At 35.8% G+C, this 20,000-nt stretch overlaps 1 protein-coding gene across 5 annotated transcripts in view; it reads right to left on the bottom strand.

The window, feature by feature from the left end:
- The window catches only part of LOC122630184 (tyrosine-protein phosphatase 99A), a 323,505-nt gene that overhangs the window by 21,620 nt on the left and 281,885 nt on the right, over positions 1 to 20,000 (bottom strand). For 3 of the 5 annotated variants that reach the window (XM_043814401.1, XM_043814399.1, XM_043814400.1), the window contains exons 4-6: positions 11,489 to 11,670; positions 2,419 to 2,606; positions 2,190 to 2,304 (exon numbers count right to left, since the gene is read on the bottom strand). In XM_043814401.1, coding sequence (XP_043670336.1) covers positions 2,190 to 2,304; positions 2,419 to 2,606; positions 11,489 to 11,670 — 485 coding nt within the window. Of the gene's footprint in view, positions 1 to 253; positions 616 to 2,189; positions 2,305 to 2,418; positions 2,607 to 11,488; positions 11,671 to 20,000 lie in introns of those variants that run through there. The other 2 variants (XM_043814404.1, XM_043814402.1) reach the window with 1 other exon arrangement.

Here is a 20,000-nt window from a genome sequence, read left to right as displayed (position 1 = left end):
ACAATAACAATAACAATAAGAAAGGAGAAGATGATGAAGAAACGAGAAACACGCTCGAGCAAAGAGCTCGCGCTCGCTCGGCGTTCACGAGCACACTGCTTCTCTCTCACGCGCACGCATGCACGCAAACGACGAGTACACACCTCCTAACTCTGTCCACGCTCTTACCCTCTCTCTCTCTCTCTCTCTCTCTCTCTCTCTCTCTCTATCTCTCTATCTTCCTTTTCTTTACTATAAAAAAAAATCACATCACCTATCTCTCACTCGAACCAACACTATTCCTCTGTATTATTTATATTTTCTTCTTCCCTTTTATTCAACCGTCTCTCCTTCTATATTTCACCTCTCCTTACTTTCTTTTCCTTTTTCTTTTTCTTTTTCTTTCTTTTTTTTTTTTTTTTCTTTGCTAGAGAAGGAGAGACCGAACCGTCTCGTTCGTCTCGCGTCACGTTCGGCCACGAACACACACCGCGACCAGACAACTCCTCCTCGCGAACGAGCGAGGAGAGCCACACGAGAGACGAAGTGAAAAATCGTGGAAAATCGATCGTGAAACGCGGAGGCGCGGCTGCAGTGCCGACCGAAACGACGTGCACAGAGCTTGAACCCTCCTTTACCCCCACCACTTAAACTCCCTTATCCTCTCTCGCCCCCTCTTTCATGTATCTCTCTCTCTCTCTCTCTCTCTCTCTCTCTCTCTCTCTCTCTCTCTCTCTTCTTTCATCTTCAAAATGATCCTTTGTTGTTATAAGTCTCTCTTACATCTGCTCATTATATTTCTTTCATTCTTTACGACGAATCGTTGAATGAAAACAATTTAAATGACTTCTCTTCGATTTTGAGTCAATCAATGATGTATTCTAATTTTTCGTCGAAAGAACAGGGCACGTGACAATGTGCAGACGATCATGGCTATTCCAAGCGTGCCCTCTCACGAGAGAACGAACGTTGACGTAGAACGACGAGTACTCACCGACGAGACCGAGAGCAGCTGGAAACCTGCTGCCGATGGGCCGACAGTAACGTATTTATACGTTTCGATGCCACGTGACTTATTATCGTTATTCTTTTGTCAGCACGATTATAGTATTCGTATCTTTTTTGTTTTTCTTTTTTCTCAAGATACGTTCGTATTGATTTTTCTTTTTGTCTTTTCTTTTTCTTCTTTTTTTCTTTTTTCGTTCTTTTCTCATTTTCTTTTTATTTTTTTTTTATTTTTTTTTTGAAAGTAACGAAGAAAGGATCCATTTTTGGAGGTATCGTAATGACGATAAAAATTTGAAGAATTTCTTTCGTATTCTTATTCGTGAGGACGCCATGTTTTTTCTTTGTTCCAAAAATACAGAAGGATCGCCAGCTGTTCGTCCTGCTCGAGTACGAAAGAAACCTTACTAAGGTCCTTTAAGGATCAAATTATCTTTCTAGGATCGTAAGATCGAGTAAGAGAAAATTATTTTCGTCGTTACGCACGTTCCAAACTCTTCTCTTCGAACATCGTGCGTATTGCCTCGAAGCATGTTATAAGTAGGTGAATTTGCCAATAGTGAATTCAACCAATGACGGCTCACCAGGGTACCACGGAAAGAGGGGTGAGAAGTAGAAACTACGCGAGGAAGTCCAGGATCGTACTCTTCTATTTTGGTGCCACGATCGTTTCACGTTTATTTTATTAAAAATACATTCGTCTGTTTATTCGTAAAAGTATTGTCAACATTGTAGACACGTTGTGGATTTTTAGCTTTCGTTGAAGAGTATTGTTGATACATTCAGATTTGATTGATTTGTATATGATTTAATGAAGATTGAATCACTTCTTTTTTATTATTACTTTATCTTTCATTCGTGATAACTATATTTACAATGATTATTTTATCAATTGCTCCTACGTTTAAAACCAGGTCTCAATCGATATCAAGCCATTATACGAGATCTCAAAATCTTTCGTTTTTTTCTTTTTCGGTAAAGTTGCAAATTTGATGGAAATGCACAGTCGGTAAAATCAAACTACGCATTTTAAATATAGGAATTTTCCTTAACGACCGTTGTATATAACGAAAACTTACTTATCGATAATCGAATAAAAAAAATATATCGACAAGAAAGAAATCTGTTTTATCGGCTGCTCGACTTTATCGAAATACGAAGATGATAAATACGAGAAATAGTAGTAGAGATTTTCTCAGGCTTACCTCCTTCGTCGGTCATCACTGAAACTGTTGTGGCTGGTCCATGACCTTCCGGATTGAAAACTTGAAGAGATACGAGGTACTGCGTGTATATTTCCAAATTGTGAATACTGTGATTCTGGAAAATATAAGAATAAATCTTATATATACATGTAAAGGAAGTAGAAGTTTTATTCGAGAAGAAAATTGATTTAAAAAATATGTCAATGTTATATATTGCTCTTCAACTTACGTCTACTGCGGGATCTCGTATGTAGATATCTTTCATTTCCATATTCGTTTTGTCTCGTGGTCTATATCCAATTCGATATCCAAGAAATTCGCCATGTATAGTGTCACGACTAGGTGGTTTCCATGCCAAATATATAGACGTCGACGATGTGTTGTACGCGCTAGTGATAAGGGGTTTACCTTCGGGAACTGAAAACAGAAGGTGCGATTTTCAAACTTGTGTTACACATACATATACTTGTATATATACTATTATATACATACATATATATATGTACATCTGGATACTATGTATACACACATACATACATACATATATATATATATATATATATATATATATATATATATATATATATGTAGGTAGCACGTAATCGTTTCGCCGCTTTATCGTATAAGAAAATTTATGGAAATATTCTTGGGTACATTAAAACTTCCGCAGGATGGAGACCGCGCTCATTGGAAGTCTGCATTTTGAAATTTTCCACGGTCGACCATCTGCAAGAATCTCAATCGGATTCTAAGTTTTACCAAGGAATCTTTTTATAAATTTACTGCCTGGAACACTCGAGCTAGTTTCATTGCTGCAAATGGAAGTTTAATGGTCACAACGTTCGGAGCTTCCTCACTTTTATCGCAACAGTTCCCCTTTCTTTGCACCAACCGGCATACGTATACGTAAGTACGTATGTACCGTAGAAAAATCTTTTCGCAATATCGTCAACTTTTAACAAGTATTTCACAAACATTTTACATGAACGTTAGCATCAAATACGTTGTATAAATTATAGCAAAACTTTTACTTAATTAAGATTTTCGTTCTTGCAGGCTGGTTACTCATTAAAATGTAAAAAAAAAAAAAAAAAAAAAAGAAAGAAAAAAAAAAGAAAACGAACAACAAAAAAGAAGGGAAGGAAAAAGAAAAGTGGAAAGAAAAAATCGTACGTTTACTACGAAAAATCTTATTCTTCATAAATTTCTCGTAGAAATATTGACGAGAAAATTAATCGTAAATCTCTCGGATACCTTTACTTCTTTCTACCAAATTTTAATAAAAAAGATCGTACGATATATTTCATTTCCCAATGAATTTTGATAGAACAGAAATCTTGCAATTAAGCCGATTAAATTCTGCCAAGGGGGAATCCCTGGCAATGGGAAGGAGAGACAAGGTTTCTATGTTGAGGAAGGAGAGTGAAAAACACCTGCGTAATAATTCTCCTGCCGGGATAATGTGTTTCGTGGTCCCTTTTCGCCGAGGACGAAGGCAGAAAGCTCGTTGTCCCCGTCAGAACTCGGGAGCTGTTCGAAATAATTAGCGTCCGCATCACTTCTGAAACTCTCCGTCCTTTCCACACACGAGAGAGAGTGAGAGAGAGAGAGAGAGAGAGAGAGAGAGAGAGAGAGAGAGAGAAAGAGATAGAGATAACACGAATCACTTACACTCTTCCACACGAAGTCTACACATGAGTTGACTAACTCACATTTTGTATGTGTATATTATATATATATATATGTATACATGTATGTATATATGTATGTATGTGTATGTGTACACGCTTTCGTGACCATCGCCAACGCGATGGCAGATGAGAAATTGTTGGAGAAATAATTTCAAGACATTTAATGCGCGCCGTACGTCACTGTGGCCGGAACTGATGCGAAACAACTAACCCACCAGCCGAGGCTTAATGTCCACGAGTAAAGTGTTAATTGTGCGAGAGATCGTCATGAGAGAGAAAGAGAGAGAGAGAGAGAGAGAGAGAAAGCAAAGTTGACCACGCGAGAATGGTATCGAGTTACGCGTAGTCTACGTCGAACGAAACTTTGTGGTACTCTAATTGACGGAAGTTCTTAATGAAACGTAGAGAAGGTTATGCTGAGAAAAAGAGAAACAATTTAGATTTTTGATATTGTATAGACAAGTTTGAATTTTGGCAAGGTATTATGGCCAAATACGTCTATGTAATTAATATACGTGGTTCGTAATTAAAAAGCATTTTTATGATTTGTCCTCTTTACTTCGACTATACGAATTTCATGTATATCGTGTTTGAGAATGCAACGAATAAAAGAAAGAACGAATAGAAAATAAAAATAAAAAAAAAAAAAAAAGGGAAGAAATATGCATCGTTTAGAGAAACGAGACATTAGAAGTATTTCATATGTGTAGAATAACTTGCTAATTTTAATTTTGTATTTGTCATTTGTGTAGTGTATCGTCGATTTATTTTTATACTTTTTATAGCTCCAGTTATTTTTAGAGTATCAGAAAATGGAGAAAAAGGAATAAATAAAAAGAGTGTTAAGAGAGGATGTCATAAGCGATTTCATGGTTACGGATTCACGGATAAATAATCGGTGAATGAGACACCGAGTTATAACGAGAATTCGTAGGCTGCGTTAGCATGGTTCAGGTGTTGGCGCGATAAGTAGAAAGTGATAAGTCTTTTAGGCGATTTCCGCTCGCCACTTCGCCGAGCAATTTAGCTCTACGATAAATGTGAGCTACATTTTTTACCGACGCTAAATCTGCGTTAACTTATTATTACCTCGCGGCGCGGCGTTGAGTTTATGACGGTGCCGTTGGATTTTATGCTTTCGTGAGAAATTATCGGACATACAGATTTTTTGCCAAAGAACGGTAAAATGCTTTTAAAGAGAGACGGAGAGAAGAGGAAGAGAGAGGTGAGGAGTAGTAGGATGGAACGTACGAAGAGGATATTAGTGTTTGATAAGTGTTTTTCCAATCGTTAAGCTTAAAACATAAATGTAATGGATACGTCGCGACTAGTTTGCTGAATGTTTTATAAAATGCAAATGTTTTTTTTTTCTTTCTCTTTTCTCTTTCTTACTTCTTCTGGAAAATGCAACATTTTGTGAAAATCCATATATCGAGTATTTCGATTACCAAAATTTCTTAAGAATAACTCTATTCAGGAAATAGCGAAGAAAAAAAAGAACGTTAAAAAAAGAAAACACGAGGAAAGAAAAAGAACGTTATACTAATTTCATTCCTACTAGAAATAAATTGTCCTTTCATAGTTATTTCCGAACAGTTTTCGTTTTCTTTTAGTTTTCGTCTTTCTCTTTTTTCTTTCTTGCTTTTTCTTAAAAACGCAACATTTCGCCAAAATTTATATCATACATCTCGAATATTTCGATTACCAAAATTAAGAATAAAAATTAAGAATAACTCTATTATATCAGAACATGACGAAGAAGAGAAAAGAACGTTAAAAAAAGAAAAAGCAAGGAAAGGAGAAACGTCAAACTGATTTCATTGCTGCAGAAATAAAAAGTTATTTAATACTTATTTCCTGAACAGATATAAATACATCGTAATTTTTCGCTATTTAAAATCGTTCGGTTATCGTTACATAGATAGTTTCAATCATGGAAATGGGATATCTTCCTCCGAGATTACACGATATTGTATTGCAGTTTTGTGTAATTGAAACAGTTCTCGATTTATTATTAAAAAATCATTTTCTGATTAATCATCCTATACTTGTCAATCATCGTTATATTGTAGTACTTTGATATAAATTAAAAAAAAAAAAAAAATAATAATTCCTTCGAGATTACACGATACTGTATTGCAGTTCCGTGCGATTGAAGCAGTAGTCAATTTATTATTAAAAAAATCATTTTCTGATTAATTATCATATACGTGTCGATCATCGATATATTGTACTTTGGTGAAAATAAAAAAAAAAAAATAATATATCATTCATTTTGATATTTCGTAAAATCGTACGATAAAAATTCTACCGTCTCTTTTCGTCCTCTCAAACCTTCAAACTCTCGTCTAAAAAAGTAAAAAGAAAGAAATAATAAAAATAATAACAATATCGAAGAGTATCTTTCCATGAAAATCTGTAAGACGATCACAAAATCCCTCTTGGGTATCGGAAACTGAGAACCAATAGATACATATATACATATACATATACATATACATATACATATACATATATATATATATACACACATATACGTGAAAGAAGGTAGCTATTTGTAGTATACTAGAACGCCTCTAATTTTCTAACGGTGCTTTGGTAAAAGGGCGAGAGGGAACTTTAACTCGGATGCCACGTCGACGGGTGGGCCGATGGCTAATTGGTGGCTCGGTTGCGCTATATATTTATGGTGGACAGCCGAACGAGGTCCGTAAACGGGAACGAGAAGCGATATACGCGTATCGAAGCTGGACCAAAGTGGTAGGAGAAGTTTCGTTGGTGCCCTATTGATCCGGGAGCGTGGGCTTTCATTTAAGCCATCGTGAATTCCCGTCCTGTACAACGCACTACTCACATGTATATACACAAGTATATATGTATGTATACAAATACGTACATACATACATATACATATATATATATATATATATATATATATATAAATACGTATACATATACATAAGCACACACATTTTCGTATGGACCCAATTTCTCTATTTATCTCTCTCTCTCTTTCTCTCTCTCTTTGCCCCCCTTTCTCTTTCACTCTTGTGGTCTTTAAACCTCTACTTTCTCGTTGCTTCGCACGCGAAGCTGATTCAAAGCTGAATTAGATGAACGAAATAGAATCCAATGTATGTACAAACTAAAAGCAGATGAATTTTACGCGTGTATCTATTGATATTTACGTATTAACTTAAAAGTCGATAAAGATACGATAGGAATAACGATTTTAATTTCGATCCACTATGTCGATGACCCACGTGTTGTTAAACGTTACGAACGTGTCTCGAAAAATAAAGGAAACGTATCTTTATTTCTATGTTTCGATATCTTGATAAGAGATACGTTCATTCGTCGTATGACATTCTGATAACTAACTGCAAATGCAAGAGAATGTTAAGGTAAGGGGTATCGTATCTACGTTCACAAGATGAATGCAAGAGGGAATTGTGTGTCTCTTAGTTAGTAACTATCTAAACGTCGAACAAAGTGTGGTAGTAGAAGTAGTAGCCATAGTAGTAGTAGTAATAGTTACAACAGGAGATATTGACATTTACAAACAAACGTTCTCGTTATACGTGTTTCATTCATTCTATCTGGATCGAATGATCAAGATAATACACTTTAAAGCTTCATCCTATTTCAGTTCAATGAATTTATTGGATTAATGCTAGTTAGGTATCTACGAAACAAGATAACCGAATATCAAATAAACTCACGTTACTCCTTCGATTATCACAAACGTATTGAGAATTTACAAATGACTCAATTTCAATTAAGTGAATATCTCTCTGTTCAATTAATTTACATATCTCTATTGTGTAACAACGAGAATGGAATAAATGAATATCCTACGATTATTACAAATGTATCAATGTCCATCGATAATCATTCTAATCGTACATCAATCTATACGTACAATAACGATCATGTTCGCGATGATCGGTAATTACTTTCGAATTTTGTCTTGGTACGAACGAAATCACTTTCTTGCGATTTACTGAATAACAGATTGATGTGTTTGAGTTTATTCGAACGGTAAAGAGAAACACAGACACACACAAACGCGCACGTACGTACACACTCGTGTATTCACGTACGTATATACATACATACAAACACACACACATATATATATAGAGAGAGAGAGAGAAAACGAACTGGCTTTTTCAGATAGAGACGATTTCGGATGACAGTCGGCGGGATGGTATTCAAATTAGTTATTGACACAAGTACACGCAATTCCAGGACGATACGAGCGCATTTGTTCGCCGATGCGGGTCAGTCTCGATAACTAGATAATTATTCTCGTCTCACGTGGTACCATAATGAACCTACCGCACGATGTACACGCTCACGTACACGTTCGTGTCCATCCTCCCCTCCTCCCACCGGCCCGATTCCCTTTAACCCCCTTTCCTCTTGCTCTATACCACCAGTAGCAGCACTTCGTACACGCATCCTCGATCGCTCGCACGTATGCGTGCTTGCGTTCTCGTTTAATAGCTCTGATTCTACATTCCCTCGGATTCGACAATGCTCGGGTCTGCTGCATTTCCGCGTCCCAATTCGCGAGAAACGCTAAAAACGAGCCCCTGATTGTGAGTTTAGAGCGACTATTACGTTAGCCGCGTGCACGTCCCTAGATTTACAGTGTCATCAAAAGTGTCGTCAAAATGTGACGAGAGCGAGCGAGAACATCGTGCTATGCATAAAACTTTGCCCGATGATTCGTCTCTCTCTCTCTATTTTTCTATTATACTCTTTCTTTCTTTTTCTATGCTCTATCTTTCTTTCTATCTTGTAAAGTATGCATTAGTCGTTGAAAAGTGTGTGAAAATTGACGAAATCAATGCTGTGGAAAATTGAAGAGCTGTAAAATCGCTCCATCTACGAGAATGTCTTCGTTCGATATACGAGAGATTACTACATAATTTTATTATATAGAGAGATATATATACACATATATTATATATGTATATTGTATACATCGTATATTTATATCGTGTGTGTATATATATATTTATAATTATATTTGAGAAAAAATTATATACAGATATATTATTGTATATATCAAATCTATATATATATATATATATATATATATATATATATATATACATACAACTCTAAAATATTAAATCCTCATCCAAAGTTTTCCGCTTCGTCGCTTCCAAATAATGCGATGGTAATGTCCGATATACGAACACGACTCTGCATCGTTTCTTTCTTTTTTATTACTCATTAAGCTTCCTCGTTAACCGAACAAGAAACGTACTACTCGCTCGAGTTATTATCGATTACATATTTGCACGATAATCGATCGATAAACCGATAGATCCTACATAGATTTTATCCTTTTAAATAAATCCTATTTAAAGAATTATTTAAGAATTATTCGATTTTTCTTTCCTTTTTTTTTTTTCTTTTTTTTTTTCTGATTTCGAGGTTGATCGTTGAACCTATTTGTTGCACGTGCGTTTCTTTCTTTCTTTCTCTCTCTCTCTCTCTCTTTCTTTATTTCTTTTTCTATCGTTTAAGTCACACGAAACACGTCGTCAAGAACTAATAGACGCCGTCGTCGTCGTCGTTCCTTCTCATCTCATCTCTAAGCTGAGTTGTATGGATCTACGCCAAACTTCTTGCAAGCCACCATTTCTTCTTGCGATCAGGCTGGAACGGATGGCGCGCCGTTACAGCGATAAAACGGAAATTACGCTTCTTCTGTGTTACCCCCTCGAAAAAGATCGCAAGAGAAAGAGAAAGAGAAAGAGAAAGAGAAAGAGAGAGATTTAAAAAGAGAAAGAAAACCCACGTTCTGTTATATTTCCTCGAGCAGGAAGATATAAAAAAAAATCACTTGGTTGAACATCGAAAAAAGTGGTGGAAAAAAAGAAATTCAAATTTATCATTAGCCAACCACTGAAGCAACCCTCGAAGTATCAGAATATTTTCAAGCACAAAAGATAGAAAGCAGAAGGGAAGATAAAGGACAGGAAAGAAAAAAAAAAAACAAAAAGAAAGAAAACAAAAAAGAAAAAGAAAGGAAAAAGATAAAGTGAAAAAGAAAAAGAAACAAAATAAAAGAAGAAAGATTGAATGCGAAAGTAATAAATAAATGTAATTAAATTCTTTGAATTCCTTCAGTGTCTTTCTCTCTCTCTCTCTCTCTCTCTCTCTCTCTCTCTCTCTCTCTCTCTCTCTCTTTCTAAATGTAACACCATAGTACTGGGTCAAGTATTAAAGAGCGCGAATCTTTGAGCTAAAGAGAAGGACCACCGTGAGCATTAATTAAAAGCAACGAGGGCTTTTCGATCGGACGATAAATCTCGGTCGAGCTACCTCAACATCGTCCTTCTCTTTCTCCAAAGAGCCCATTTCGAAGTCCTCTTCCTCCTCCTTCTTCTTCTCTTCCTTTTCTATTCCTCCTGTACCTCTTCTTCTCTTCCTCTTCCTCTTTCCTTCTAATTCCAGTCGCGCGGAATTGCCTCTTCGTGCACGACCAAGCCGCTAATTGTCCTAGCCCACGATCGGTACACGAGGAATTTAGGTCGAGCAAGAGGTTGGAACGGGATAGGGTGGGATGGGATAGGGTGGAAAGGGGTGAGATGGTGGGAGAAGGGTAGGTTAGTGCTCACGTACGTTACGAAGGCGCCCAGAGAGCTGGCAAACTTTGTCGACCATAGGAACGAAGTGTACAGGAGTATACAGGTGGATATGTCGTTGAATCCTGGCTGCGTTTACAGAATTTATAGGGCTAGCGCGTACAACGGCTCAACCTATTTTCTCTCTTTCTCTTATACTCTTCCTTCGTCTCTCGTGGGGTGTGCGAGACTGAAACGTCGAGTGGAAGAAAGAAAGACGAGAGAGAAAGAGAAATATATATATATATATATATATATATATATATATATATATATAGAGGGAGAGAAAGAGAGAAAGAGAATAAAGGGTGAAAACGTTGAGAATGTATGAGAATAAGTGAGAAAGAAAATTGCACACACCACTCTTGCGCCTCACTGCAATTAGTGCCTCTTTAGTCACGGGCCCTGCCAACAACCTGGCTTGTGCACGAGCGCGCGCACCTGAAGGACCGACCAGACTAACTACTTTCAACATTCTTCTTCTTCTTCTTCTTCTTCTTCTTCTTCGACTACTCCTCCTCTTCTTTCTCTATCTTTCTCTCTCCTTTATTCTCACGTCTCTCCAGGCGTAAACCCGTTTACTTTACGCTACTAATGACCGAAGAGCGTGAGTCATTTAATCCTTCTGCGAGGGAGGATTTGCGGAGTCATTGCGCACCTGCTCACAGTCTCTATAATGTGGAATTCGTTTTTGGTACAACCATCTCTCTCTTTCTCTCTCTTTCTTTCATTTCTTTTCTCTCTCTTTCTCTCTCTCTCTCTTTCATTTCTTCTTTCTCTCTTTCTATTTTTTTGTTTTATTTGTCATTTGCAAACGATGAAAACGATTGATCAACGATTCGAGAAAAAAAGAAGGAAGGAAAGAAAGAAAGAAAGAAAGAAAGGAAAAGGAACTAACGAGGGACGAGAAATTCTTTGATAAAGAACATAAAAGCAATTATGATCGAACAAAAAGACGTACTCTCTCTCAAGGTGATGATGTAGTAGGATGCTTGACTCGCCTTGCTACGGCCCATCGCGTTTACTGCCGCCACGCGAAAGCTATAGACCGTGAATGGTGTTAAATTTTCGATCGTGTAAACTGTTGCGCTTGTTGGTGTCACTATTTCTTTCATTGCGTCCCAGGAACCATCCTCGTTGACCCTGTAAAAAAAAGAAAGAGATGAAATAAATGTATTGATTAGAAAATGTAATGTTCGACATATATATACAAATTTATACGCGTGTAACGTCCGTGTGTGTGTGTGTGTGTGTGTGTGTGTGTGTGTGTATCTATATATTAGGAAATTAGAAAGTGTTTTATCGCAATGTTGTGATAAAAATTGCTTTATATATGATCAATGTTTATTTGATAGACTCTCTGTATAAAAATTTAAATATTGATATACAGAGAGATACAAATTAATGGAACGAAATTGTACGTTCGGTCGATATTATCTCACGAGTTAACGGATATCTAATCGGGGCTATAAACGTGAAATGTTAATTTGATTTGACGGTTCCCTGGATCGATGTTTCATATCGACGCACGCGCTGCTCGTGAGATAATAATCAACGTTTATCGTTTGCTCTAAATATATAACGTAGAGCGCCGGTTGACCTCGGTGTCTACCATACCTACTATCCATCGAGTTTCTGTTTACGTTGACGTCGACTGTTAAGCTAAATGAACATTGTAGATATGTATTCATGCATGTAATATGTAGATACATATATATTTGTTAAAATAAATTTGAAAAACGACAAATACCTTTTATACTCTATTATCTATCTATCTATATATATTTATATATAGATATATTCATACATAAACTCGTTTCTTAAAGGATAAAACAACATACGTTTAACAAAGTTTGTGCAAACATCATTAAAAGTTACTCATTGGTTACTTCTTTTTTCCTTTTTGAAGTATCGATTGATATGAAAACATTTGAACGACAAAAAGCCGAGAGAAATTGCTTACTCGTTATACTTGTCATTTTAGATTTATGTTTCCCCATCGATTAGAGAGCTATCCAACAAGAAAGTTTACTCTTGGACTTACAATTAGTGTGAAGTATCATACGTAATATATATATATATGTATATACACATATACACACACACACACACACACACATTTATATGTACGAGAAGGTTTCGATCGTTTGAAACAAAACGGAGGTTCTAACGGCAGGCGTAGAATAATTAGCGGTCGAAGAGCCAACATGGCGCAGCGACGGATTTTACCGTCTTCCGATTCGTACTCCCACGTTTTGTCCTAATTAATATAGGTTATTAATCGCCAGGCGATCTGTTACGGAAAGTTTCTGCGCAGCTGCGGTTCGGATAATTGCCGCAGTTTGCATCTGATGGTAGTGGTTGTGATGGTCGTGGTAGTGGTGGTGATACTAGTAAAGAGAAAGAGAATCGAGAGGGTTGAGAAAAGGGTTTGCAATGGTGGTAAGATAGGGGGTAGATAGTTGATTCACCCTTTAGCGTCGCACGTATGTTATTTGTATTTTATGTACTTTACTACCAGATAATTTCTACGATTTCGAAATTAATGTAAAAACTTCATTGGAAACGTAGCGATTATAAATCGTTCCTTTCTATAATTATTATCATTATTAGAATAATTCTCAGTTATCTTTGGTGGAACGTATAGCTATTATCTGTTTGTATCAGTTTGAATATAAAAGAAAAGAAGAGGATATAACTCTCGAAGAAACGTATAACTCGAACGAACGTTCTCTTATTATTTCGATTTTCTTGAAATTTATTTATAGGTGGTATACCTATCTTACCTGAATTACGATAAAACCTGTATAGTTGAGATTTCTCTCTGATCATAAAATAAACTTCGAGAGATAGGTATTCTCGTCGATACGAGAATTTCGTCGAAATTTTAACCCATCGACGAGGAGGGAACGTTGATGTAAATTGGTGTGCGAGTTGATGGGTCGATTTTAGAGAAGAGTAAAAGATAAATAAATATATATCTATATATATATATATATATGTATGTATGTATGTATGTATGTATGTATGTATATATGGTTAGATATATAGAAAAAGAGAGAGAAAGAGAAAAAATGAGAGAAAAAGACGGTAAATGCTGTGCGTTGCACGCGTCTCGGGGGAGAACGACGGTATAAAAAACGAAGTCGTGACTCGATTCCAATTAACCCGAAAAATTCGGTGCCTCTGGCAACAAGCAGCATTTCGAGAGATGCGAGATGCGAGATCGTTGCTTGTTGCTTGCTCGACGGTAACGTCTATTTGCTTATCGCTTCGTCGACTACCTTCCACCGATTTCGTTTCTATTTTTCTATTTTCTTTCTTTCTCTGTCTCTCTCTCTCTTTCTTTCTCTCTCTCTCTCTCTCTCTCTCTCTCTCTCTCTCTCTCTCTCTCTCTCTCTCTCTCTCTCTGTCTCTATCTCTTTCTTTCTGTTCTTCTTTTTCAATCTTTTTTATTTTTCATGGGACTATAATTTTACGTTTAAATAAAAAAAAGTAGAGAAGAAAGATAGAGAGAGAAATAGTAGAAAGTATAATTGTAAGAATATACAGAGATAATCTTTACATTCGTCATTGTAAATCTTTCGAATCTTTCGAACGTTATATTTATTGCTAGTTAATTTTTTAACACGTTCTAAAATTTTCATAATAGTCAATATTAATGCAAATAGTTAATAGGAAAGATAAGAAGTACAAAGTGGCATAATTATCACTAGTTTCTTGGTACAGAAGAAAGGACAGGAAAATGCAGCCACTTTTGCACGTCGATCGAAAGTTTCTAAAGTGCTCGTTCCGCAATAATAGAGAAAGAGGGAGGAGGAGGAAAGAATAAGAGAGAGAGAGAGAGAGAGAGAGAGAGAGAGAGAGAGAGATAAATAGAAAAAAGTGTTGGTCAGAATGAAAAAGAGAGATAGAAAATATTCTTGCTTTTGGAACGAATGGTCTTTTGCGAGTACATGAAATTTCCGTCTACGAAAATTTACATCGCAAAGTGGACCTTCTTTCTCTCTCTTTCTTTCTTTCTTTCTTTATCTATAATATCGCCTTTCCTTTTTCCACTTCGATAAACCGAACAAAGGTAACGAGCAACTCTCTTCTCTCGTCAATGAGACGAAACTATAGAAAAGAGAAAATATCGTTAACTACGTAATGAATGTAGATATTTTGAGAATAATTTCATGACATTATGACTAAGTCATCAACAAACTATTTCCTTCTTATTGCGGGCTCTCACAAATTTCTTCATCATAATATTCGAAGGGTTCGGAATGACATTGTTTATGGTTTCCGGATACGCTAATGGAAAATTCACGGTATATAAAATTCATGTCTCTACGCTAGACAATAATAAGAAGGACAATATTCTCGCGATCGTTGTCATAAAGATGACACATCAATGGAGCTTGGCTATGCTGACGGAATGTGATATTATGAGATTCGTATTGTGAGATGATATTAAAGCTACGATTATAAATTAATAAACGAAACAACGGTATTCGTTTGAAGTAAAGGATAAAACAAACAAACAAATAAATAAAAATAAATAAATAAAAAAAAAAAAGAAACCAAACAAAGAAAAATGAAAAAGATAGAGAAAGAGGGAAAAAATGGAAGAAGTAGTTAATAAAAAATTGCAACTACCTGGAGGATTTACTTGTTCAATTCTATTATATAATAAACTTGTCTGTAATAATATCGTGAAAGGTCTTCTCTCTCTCTCTCTCTCTCTCTCTTTCTCTCTCTCTATCTCTATCTCTATCTCTCTCTTACTCTTGCCTCTAGTAGGATGAACTGTGAAATGTTATTAAACCGCTAAAATATATAACCCGAGTAGTGAGAGTTCGAAACAAAATTCGATACACCGAAAGTTTGAGTACCGCGTTACAGGCTGTTTTTCATCGTTGATATACGCCGTATAAATACGAAGCCCAGCTAGGGGCAATGGCGTTCTCTACACGGAAACACATCGCCAGAGATATGGCATTTTTTCCTCGACGAATTGTGTGACGTTGGCACAACCAACGAACGAACGAACAAACGAACGAACGAATGAACGAATGAACGAACGAACGAACGAACGTACAAACGGGTTTGTAAAGAGAGAGAGACAGAAAGAGAGAGAGAGAGAGAGAGAGAGAGAGAGAGAGAGAGAGAGAGAGAGAAAAGAGAGAACTAGAGTAGAGAAAATTCACACGCGATCATGGGCCACGACTTGGTTACATGTGCGTGTAAACGTGCGATACGTTGAACTATGTTTAACGAGGAAATTACGTTACACGTGATATCGCTTGCAGAGAACACCATCTAGTGTGTTAGGTGTGCTACATTAACGTGCGTCGCGAAATTAATTAAGTTATAAGCGGTTTAATGGGAATCCAGTTATCTCTTTGATTGGTCCTTTCCGTTATATCGTCCTTCTCCTTTACGTCTATCCCCACTCCTTATCTATAACAAGCTTTATACGTGTAGATACAGACGCATAAGCATATACATACACACGCAAATACACACATAGTTTCTTTCTCTTTTTCTCTTTCTTTCTCTCGCTCTCTCTCTCTCTCTCTCTCTTTATCTCTTTCTTTTTCTCTTTCTCTTAATGTTAAATGTTTGATAGTTTAACGTTCGATAACGCTTTATATAGATTCCGATGTAATGGCGAAAGTGAAACTGTGTACATAAATGTGTATCTGTTTGTGAAAGAGAGAGGGAGAGGGAGAGAAAGAGAAAAGCAGAGGTGAAATTGAGAAAAGCTTCGCTTTCGAGAGAATCAACGTTTTCTTCCAATAATCGAGCTAATATTCTTAATCAGTTTAGACAGTCTTATAGCCAAAATGGTTACGACAACGTTTATATTAATGGTAAAAGCATTTAAGGGAAACGTTGGATTATCACTTATTACTTACGTTATCACTATTATCATATCGAGCGATACAAACAAATATTATATTATTCTATTTGATAATACATCGAATTAGAATATATATGAGGTATATAAAAATAATTCGTAACGCTTCGCCGTTTTAAAGCTTACCCTCTAATGTAGCGCTTTTCCTCTTTAAAGAAATAAAAAAAATAAATAAATAAATAAATGAAATAAAAAGAAGAGAAAAGAAAGGGAGATGAGAAAAGAGACAATGGAAAAAAAGGAAAGAAAAAAGAAAAACTAAATAAAAGAACACCTTCGAAAATTTATGCAATCAGCAAAGAAAGGGTCTCCTCTACTAGAAAACTCTTTTAACGATTTTTATACTTCACCATCCACCATCCATCCTTGCCCGCTTCGATGCACTAACCGCGTCCCGTAATTTATAGTCAGGACGGTTGATGAAACGCGATCACCTGATGCAGTTTTTGAAACTAAGATAATCTTTCCTTGTCTGTATCTCTCTCTCTTTCTTTCTTTCTCAGCCTGTCTTACTCACCCTGTCTAGATAGAATAACATCGACTCCCTGTATCTCGTCGTTCAATGTAACTCTTTAAATAATTTCCATCGTCGATTCGTTTTTTATACAAGAAAGAAAAAGATGCATTTTATTAAGATCGAGAACTACTCTGTTCTCTCTCTCTCTCTCTCTCTCTTCCTCTTTCTTTATTTTCAACGTAATATCTGCACTAGAACGGAAAAGCCGATGTATGAAATATTAAAAATTACCTTTATAAAAGGCTCAAGAATAAGAATAGAAAGATAAGAATCGATGCGAACGATCGAACTTGAAAGTCGTAAGCTGCCAACGTGGTTCTTTCATTTTCTCACTCATACCGACTGGTATTATTCTCTTGCGTATACTAGAAAGATCGCCGTAAGTTTTATATTTCATTTCACATTTTCTCTTGAATTTCACGAGAAAAGGACGAACGTTGACGACGACGACGTTCTTCTATATGTAGACACATAGCTTCTATCGTCTCTTGTGAATTACTCACGGCAGGTGATAACGAAGATTTGTAAAGCTCTTGATATATATAGCTATATATATATATATATATATATATATATATATATATATTTCTATGTAAAATGTATGTTAGAAAGTGTGTATGTGTGTGTGTGAGAGAGAGAGAGAGAGAGAAAGAGAGATAATTCATCTCGACCACGTCGACCGCGATCGTCGTAATTATTTATGCCAGCTCGGAATAGTAAATTGGGCTAAATTATCGGTACACAGAGCGTACGTATCAGGCCATGTTCCTCGAGCTACCGGGACGAGATTAGCAGAACGTCAGTGTCCGATAGTGCCATTCTGATTGAGACCGACCACTGACTCCATTTTGGCTTTATCTTCCTCGGACGGCTATTTCTGGAAGATGAATTGGACTTTTCAAAGTATACAATACATCGAGATATGTACACCTATGTATACTATACCTATTCGTGTCTCCTGTCTTCGATCATTTTTCATTTATTTATTTATTTATTCTCTTGCTTTTTTTTTTCTCATTTTTTTGTTTTTGTTTTTATTTTTATTTTCCTTTTCTTTTCTGTTTTTTTTTTTTTGTTTATATTCACTTTGTTCATTATTGATTAATAATTTTATAAGAGATGAAAAATATTAAGTAAATAAATATATACATATGTGTCTATATATATATATATATATATATATTTGATAACGAATTAATAGAGATTATGCAGAATGCACATTTGATAATCCTATGTTCCTATATTCGTTCGATAAATGCAAGGCATAATCGATACTTCCTACTATATATGTCATAATACCGACTTAACAGGTACTTTGCTAATAGCTTTGTTAGCTACTACTATTACTACTACTCTACTACTACTACTATTACTGCTACTATTACTAACTTCACGTATACGCCAGCAACGACGTACCTTCCTGATTTATTCCACTTTCTCTCTCTCTCTCTCTCTCTCTCTCTCTCTCTCTCTCTCTCTCTCTCTCTCTTCTCGTTCTACCGTACGAATTTAACGGAAAAGTTACAACGACATCGCATTTTCGGTCGAACAAAGGGCCGAACTTTCGTTTCAATCCGCTTGTCGGGCTAATTCGATCTATAGGAAAACTTTATTTCGCGACGGAGGTAAAATCCAAGCTGGGCCCTTCCTAGATACATACATACATAGTTAGATAGGTCTGTACGAGAAAAGTGACTTCGCTGTTACTCACTATCGTTCTTCGTTTGGAAGATTTTAAAACGTTTTCTGAGAAAGAGAAAGAGAGAGAGAGAGAGAGAGAGAGAGAGAGAGAGAGGGAGAATATTGCCAAATCGAGCATCGATCCACGTATATGTATGTTGAGTTTTCTAAAAAAGTTAAGACATTTTCTGAAAGTACTACCGTACAATATCTCAAGATTAAAAGCAATGTCCTCATGTAAACGTAACTTTTATTTTTATCGCACTCTACCTACTTCAAGAGATACGAAGCGAGTGTATTCAAATTAAATTTCATTTCATTTAAGTTAATTACACGTCTCGTAATACACGACTTTCGCAAAACTCTATCTTTTAATTCTTATTATATGATACATTATATTACTTCGAACGTTTTTACTGATTTAAAACAAAAAAAAAAAAAACAAAAAAACAGCAACGACAAAACAAACAAAAGTAAAAATAAAAATAAAAAAAAAAGTAAAATATCTTTTAAGCGGCTATAGCTATTTTTTTCATTTTTTTTTTCCTTTTTCTTTTTTTCTTTTTTTTTTTTTTATTTTTGTTAAACACCCGATACATTCGTCGAGTTTTAACGTCCGATTCTGACTCCGTTCACTTTTCATACACAAACGGAAATCAAAAATCGTGTAACGGTGGAACGTGTTGGTGTTATTCGAGTTGCCATATGACGGATAGCGCAAATCGACGTACCAGAAATGTTTCAAATATATCGTCGACGCGTTTACCGTTTCAACAATGACGAAATCATTGCGCGTACTCGCATACAAACAGAAACTGTCGATATCGTTCATAAAGCGTTCTATATTTTAGAGTGAACACTTGCCATAGGGTTTCAGATATAGAAAGAGAGAATAGAGAGATATAACACGCACGCGCTAACATATTTGTATTTTCAAATATTTGGCGGGTTGCGTCAACCATCTGTTTCCCTTGATTCATTGCGATATAGTTTGATGGTTCTACCCCGTCTGTTTCTCCTTCCTCTCTCATCTTCAAATTGGAAGAACGTTCAAATTTTATGAGAGAACGAAGTGAAATTAAATTTGATTTAAATTATTATTAATAATATCAATTGAATGTAATGGATCCAATGGAGAATATACCAACGATTATTAATATAACATATTATGAAAATTATTAAACAAATATAAATTGAAGTGTGATGTTTAATAAAATATCAGAGGAGAATGGGAATAAGAGAGAGAAACTTCAAGTGTTATCGATCGACGTATGTCAAATAGAATTAACGTGACGTTACGTTACGACGTTATGTTAATTAATACGAAAATGCAACGGATATATCTCGAAACGTCGAAAGAACATTGAAGGA

The sequence above is a fragment of the Vespula pensylvanica genome, chromosome 6 (assembly GCF_014466175.1).
Source record: "Vespula pensylvanica isolate Volc-1 chromosome 6, ASM1446617v1, whole genome shotgun sequence".
NCBI classification, from domain to species: domain Eukaryota; kingdom Metazoa; phylum Arthropoda; class Insecta; order Hymenoptera; family Vespidae; genus Vespula; species Vespula pensylvanica.
Note: the sequence above shows the minus strand (reverse complement) of the source record. Positions and strands in the feature narration are given on the sequence as shown.